General features: G+C 41.7%; 1 protein-coding gene across 1 annotated transcript; it reads right to left on the bottom strand.

The window, feature by feature from the left end:
- Positions 1–482: 482 nt before the first annotated feature.
- Positions 483–3,773, bottom strand: LOC139409414 (transthyretin (prealbumin, amyloidosis type I)). The gene is made up of 4 exons (XM_071154545.1): positions 3,628–3,773; positions 1,585–1,724; positions 1,289–1,424; positions 483–648 (listed from the first exon to the last, which is right to left on the bottom strand). The coding sequence occupies exons 1-4, from the start codon at positions 3,691–3,693 to the stop codon at positions 541–543; spliced, it is 450 nt and encodes a 149-aa protein (XP_071010646.1). The 5' UTR covers positions 3,694–3,773; the 3' UTR covers positions 483–540.
- Between the last annotated feature and the right edge of the window lie 2,608 nt (positions 3,774–6,381).

Raw genomic sequence — 6,381 nt, 5'->3', positions numbered from 1 at the left:
AGTGAAATAATCTGTCTGTAAACAATTGTTGGAAAAATGTCTTGTGTCATGCATGAAGTAGATGTCCTAACCGACTTGCCAAAACTAGTTTAACAAGAAATTTGTGAACAAGAAATTTGTGGAGTCGTTGAAAAATGAGTTTTAATGACTCCAACCTAAGTGTATGTAGACTTCAACTGTACTTAACAAGTTGCATTATACAGTAACTAGGCTTTAGGTATGTGCTACCCTTTGATTAACCTTCACCACTATTCATTACCTTAGTTAACCTACACAGTAGCCTGTAGAAGGGATCTGAACTAATCCATGAATGTAAATTCTTCCGACAGGTGGCTGGTACTCATACAAGACCCTCGTCCTTCAGCAGATCAGTGCATACAGTTGTCACGCTATGTGTAGTTGGACAACGATGAATGTCTGGAATATGAGTATGTTGGTGAATGTGTGTGGCATTGTATGTTCAACAAAAGAAGGCCCAGTCAGTCGTTTACCTGCACTTTTATTTGTTAAGCTTGGTCAGGTGTGTATTTTGTGTGTGTGTCACTCGTGTGCTTTCATCACGACAGCCGTGGTAGTGTAGGAGAAGGGACTCAGCAACAGGGCCAGAGTGTAGTGGCGATGTCCCTCCGCGTGGGCCTCGAACACCACCTGTACACACGGCACATCAGTTTGTACTGCTGTTTTACTTCCATGAATTCTCTCCCACAGACTGACATCCAGGAAGACCGATTTACTTTTGTCCAACTAGGTCTATGAACTCTTTCCACTTAGGACAAATTCTTTCCATTGAGGACAAACATTGTAGAGTAGCAAACAAAAAGCTATTGATACAGGTCAAAGCCAGTGTGCTATCGCAAGCAATTTAATCACATGACGTTTCATAATTCATAATGGAAGGGGGGAAATTGTCACATTCTGTTATTTTCTTTTCCCTTTAACCAGCTAATTATTTTGTCTCAGACTTTTAGGTCCAAATGTTTATGGTTTGTCTTACTTTCCATGGTGAGTATTATTTTATCTATGGGGAACAACTGGTGTAGTTCTAGATGTAATCTAGTCTTTAGGCACATTACTGAGTTACAAATGTCCACTGTCTGGCCTACTACACACTCAGGTTGTACACAAGGTTCTACATGGAACCAAAAAGGGTTTTCCTTTGGAGACAGCCGTAGAACCTTTTTGGAACCTTTTTTTCTAAGAGTGTACTATAGTACATCATGCAACACAACCTTAGTTTGTACTAGGTCTCAGAGCAGTGAGAGGGTTAAAGGTTGGTGATTGTACTCACTTCAGCAGTCTCGTGGAAAGGTGTGGTTCCCTGAGACTTCCAGTAGGCTTTAGTGTCAAACTCAACTCGGTACACCCCCGACTGGAAGTCCTGATCTGAGATCAGATTATGGACTTCCCCTGTCAAGTCTGTCACTCTAAGAGAGAGAGGGTGTCACAGGTTAAACTCTTTTATAGCTTAGAAGCATAACATTTCATTATGAAATTGGTTAACAAATCTTTCTGAATGCATATTATTTTAGTTTAAATAAGTCCGTTAACAACATTGCCCAAACAGTGGTGCATCCTCATACGTACCCACTAGCAACCTGTGCCCAGGTCATTCCATTGACTCGTCGGGAGACACTCAGTGCCACGGCGCCCGCTGGTACACCCTTCACCGCATCCAAAATCTTAACCATCAACGGGCAGTGAGGGTCTGACTCACCATGCCTGTCCTGGACCCCAAACCACAATCATAATTATAAATAATACAATCCATGAACTGGGTGGACCACAAACCAACTGTCACAAACTGTACACAGTATCAAGGTCATTCAAGACTTACCACAACACAATCATAACTAACAATACACATAACACAGGACCTAGTTTACAAAGACAAACACTAGAAACAACATCCTGAACATTGGGAAGACTGACCACACAAATATAAACACCCATGGCTGGCCAGACAGTTAAGTTCAGTGTTACTTTTTGTCTATCAGTTGGTGCCCAGCATTAGCACACCCATGTGCCTACGCCAGCCATACACAACACCCCTTACAAAAAAGAAATGCAGTTTTGAAAGTGCACTAACTGCAGTTGACGGTGGGATTTTGGATGCAGTAATTGCAGAATAACTTCAGTTTACTGGGCAGCAGGTAGCCTAGTGGTTAGAGTGTTGGGTCAGTAACCGAAAGGTTGCTAGATCTAATCCCTGAGCTGACGAGGTTCAGGGACAGAATGACACATTCTTTCAAGGCAGTTAACCCACTGTTCCTAGGCCGTCATTGTAAATAAGAATTTGTTCTGAACTGACTTGCCTCGTTAAATAAAATAACTGCAGTGGCACTGCAAAATTACTGCAGTCTTACGAAATAAGGGACAACTGCCAACAGGGTCAGAAATACATAGTAGACAGACTAACCTATAGTAAAGCATTCTGTCATCACTATTGGTTAGAAGGCTGATAGAGTTGAAATAATAGCTATAGAAATGGTTAGAAACATTTAACCAGTTGTAATCACGACACTCCGCCTTAATATTGTTTATTTGGTTCTATCACGAGATAAAACCAGTCATGAAACAGAAGGCTTGGAATATGGGCTTGCCTTTCTAATTATGAATGTATCTGACAAAGTTAGACATTACAAAACTGCCATTTTGTAATGTCTGAGCTTTGGATTTTGAGGATAGAAAATGGTAGGTAAGCCTAGGAACTTTGTCCAGTGCTCTCATGTAAAATGGGGGAGGAAAGAATGAGGACTACTTTTTCCAGCTAATTTGTTATTTCCAGTGTAGTTGGAGGACAAGAAGGTCAAAGTGCGGATGTGGACCAGAGAGAACAAGTGGTGATGTGAGGTCATTGACTGCGTTGCATTCCATCACACACTGATGGTAAACACTACTGCCTGTAATGCACGCACACACACTCTAAGATGCTGATAGCATCTGACAGTGTTAGAAGCTACTCTGAAAATATAGTTTACCAAGCTACCAATTACTTCACACTGAAGGAAGTTAAGCTACCCTTAAGAAAAATATACTTCACTAAAGTTAGTGACAAAGTAGTTCATATCATCTAAACTATTTTGTGGTAAATTATCTAAATTTGAAATATCATACACTACAAATTGCAAAAACAGATCACTCTGGACTCAGATGTTAACAGAACGTGTAATTTGGCTAATTTAACACACAAACTGTGTTTTAAGTGACAGTTATGCAGGTCTGATGGCGATAAAGAAAGAAATTGTCTACTTCACCTTTTTATTTTTGCCCAAAAAAGTAGTGTAGTTCTAGTTCCAGTACTTGGCTACACCTCTACATGGCAAGAAAGTCATGTTTTTTTTGCTACTGCAAAATGTAGTTAAACTAGTAATTTTAACTATGTAGTTCAGTATTCCCCAACACTGGCATCTAATATCTCAACTTCAAACACAAACAACTGCGCAAATGTTTCATATTCTAGGTATGACTTTATGATCTAATATTGTACGTTTACACAGCTAACAAACCTTATCAGTTATTGTGTATCAGTTATGCCCTGACAACATTCTGACAACATGCCCTGACAAGCCCACACTGAATGGTGCAGTGACCCCTGAGAAAGACCGGCAGACGCCCAAACATACTCACCACTGGGGCGGCGCTACAGAGTAGGACAGCAGTGGCTAGCAGCACACAGAGCAGTGAACTGTCCATTTGGAGCGATAACTGGTTGGCGGCTCTAACACAGTCAAACCTATAAACTTAGACTGACAGGCATAGAATTGGGCAACACACCCCTATCTGGTACCTTTATACACTGAACCCCCCCCCCCCCGGTGCCTGACAAGAGAGGCCAATGCCTGCATCTATTGACTAGGTCAATAATGAGAGAATCAGTAACTTTCACACACAAATCATGCTTTGTGGCCATCTTATAAAAATGTGATTGGGAAGAGGATAACGTACAGTGAGGGGAAAAAGTATTTGATCCCCTGCTGATTTTGTACGTTTGCCCACTGACAAAGAAATGATCCGTCTATAATTTTAATGGTAGGTTTATTTGAACAGTGAGAGACAGAATAACAAAAAAAATCCAGAAAAAACACGTCAAAAATTTTATAAATTGATTTGCATTTTAATGAGGGAAATAAGTATTTTACCCACCTGCAAAACATGACTTGGTACCAAGAAGGGTTTTGCCAATCACAGAGGTCAGACGTTTCTTGTTGTTGGCCACCAAGTTTGCACACATCTCAGGAGGGATTTTTGTCCCACTCCTCTTTGCAGATCTTCTCCAAGTCATTAAGGTTGAGGCTGATGTTTGGCAACTCGAACCTCCAGCTCCCTCCACAGATTTTCTATTTGATTAAGGTCTGGAGACTGGCTAGGCCACTCCAGGACCTTAATGTGCTTCTTCTTGAGCCACTCCTTTGTTGCCTTGGCCGTGTGTTTTGGGTCATTGTCATGCTGGAACACCCATCCACGACCCATTTTCAATGCCCTGGCTGAGGGAAGGAGGTTCTCACCCAAGATTTGACGGTACATGGCCCCGTCCATCGTCCCTTTGATGCGGTAAAGTTGTCCTGTCCCCTCGCAGAAAAACACCCCCAAAGCATAATGTTTCCACCTCCATGTTTGATGGTGGGGATGGTATTCTTGGGGTCATAGGCAGCATTCCTTCTCCTCTAAACACAGCGAGTTGATGCCAAAGAGATCCATTTTGGTCTCATCTGACCACAACACTGTCACCCAGTTGTCCTCTGAATAATTCAGATGTTCATTGGCAAACTTCAGACGGGCATGTATATGTGCTTTCTTGAGCAGGGGGACCTTGCGGGCTCTGCAGGATTTCAGTCCTTCACGGCGTGGTGTTACCAATTATTTTCTTGGTGACTATGGTCCCAGCTGCCTTGAGATCATTGACAAGATCGTCCTGTGCAGTTCTGGGCTGATTCCTCACCGTTCTCATGATCATTGCAACTCCACTAGGTGAGATCTTGCATGGAGCCCCAGGCCGAGGGAGATTGACAGTTCTTTTGTGTTTATTCCAATTGCGAATAACCGCACCAACTGTTATCACCTTCTCACCAAGCTGCTTGGCGATGGTCTTGTAGCCCATTCCAGCCTTGTGTAGGTCTACAATCTTGTCCCTGACATCCTTGGAGAGCTCTTTGGTCTTGGCCATGGTGGAGAGTTTGGAATCTGATTGATTGCTTCTGTGGACAGGTGTCTTTTATACAGGTAACAAACTGAGATTAGGAGCACTCCCTTTAAGAGCATGCTCCGAATCTCAGCTCGTTACCTGTATAAAAGACACCTGGGAGCCAGAAATCTTTCTGATTTGAGAAGGGGTCAAATACTTATTTCCCTCATTAAAATGCAAATCAATTTATAACATTTTTGACATTAGTTTTTCTGGATTTTTTTGTTATTCTGTCTCTCACTGTTCAAATAAACCTACCGTTAAAGTTATAGACGGATCATTTCTTTGTCAGTGGGCAAACCTACAAAATCAGCAGGGGATCAAATACTTTTTTCCCTCACTGTAGGTGCCAGTCTTCTAAGATTACAGATTAGTCTAACCTGGAACAACAATGGATGGGTCCAATCCAGCAGCGGATATAAATGTCACCTTAATTAACCTGGAGATGGAATTACAAACCACGTTCTCTCAATGCCCAGACCCAGATTCACCTGTCATTAGGTAAAATGACATTACATTGCAGAATGTTATCAGAAGTATCTGCTGTCTATCACTAAACACATCACTGCCAAACAGAGATTCATAGCACCTCATAACAATCTCAAATACGACTCAGACCTACATCCAGGTTCTGGAGGATACTCTAGCATACACAGAAGTACAAGTTCAGCTCTTGAAGTAAAAAATGCTTTCCTGAAGACAACAGATTGACTCCACAAGAATTAATAAGAAAACAAGGCCCTAGATAAATCCTGACTTTTCAAAGTTATTTTCTAACATGTTCCTGTTCCAATACTTCCTCTCCTCTCTTGGCTAATGATAAGAGGCTTAGTGTACTGTTAGTGTACCGTATGACAGTAGCTTGACACATATCTTCTTACATTTTGCCTGCAGATGGAGCCAAAGCATTTATAGCTCATGTTGGTTAGTGATAAACCACCAGGGAAGGCCTATATTCAGTAGGTTGCAATGTTCAGAGGCCGACACACAGATAAAAAAAAAGTTTAGTATATAGGTGTTAAACTCTTCTGCATACTTTTGATCTTTTTATCAGAGTATTCCCATATAAAACAGGACAGTCTGTGGTAACAGGTGCGTGTGCTGTTGAGAAGTGTATCTGTTGGCCCGTGGTTGGAGAGTTTTGTGGTGTGTGAAGACACCCTGCAGGTCTCTTCATGTTTGTTTTACTGCTTCTCTTC

This window comes from Oncorhynchus clarkii, chromosome 5, assembly GCF_045791955.1.
Source record: "Oncorhynchus clarkii lewisi isolate Uvic-CL-2024 chromosome 5, UVic_Ocla_1.0, whole genome shotgun sequence".
NCBI classification, from domain to species: Eukaryota; Metazoa; Chordata; class Actinopteri; order Salmoniformes; family Salmonidae; genus Oncorhynchus; species Oncorhynchus clarkii.
This window is presented reverse-complemented; position numbering and strand designations above follow the sequence as displayed.

Coding starts and splice junctions, on each gene's coding strand:
- LOC139409414 (XM_071154545.1), bottom strand. CDS start 3,693: ATGGACAGTTCACTGCTCTGTGTGCTGCTAGCCACTGCTGTCCTACTC. Junction 1,725..3,627: donor TCTGTAGCGCCGCCCCAGTG/GTGAGTATGTTT, acceptor TTTGGGGTCCAG/GACAGGCATGGTGAGTCAGA. Junction 649..1,288: donor CTTTCCACGAGACTGCTGAA/GTGAGTACAATC, acceptor CCGTGTGTACAG/GTGGTGTTCGAGGCCCACGC.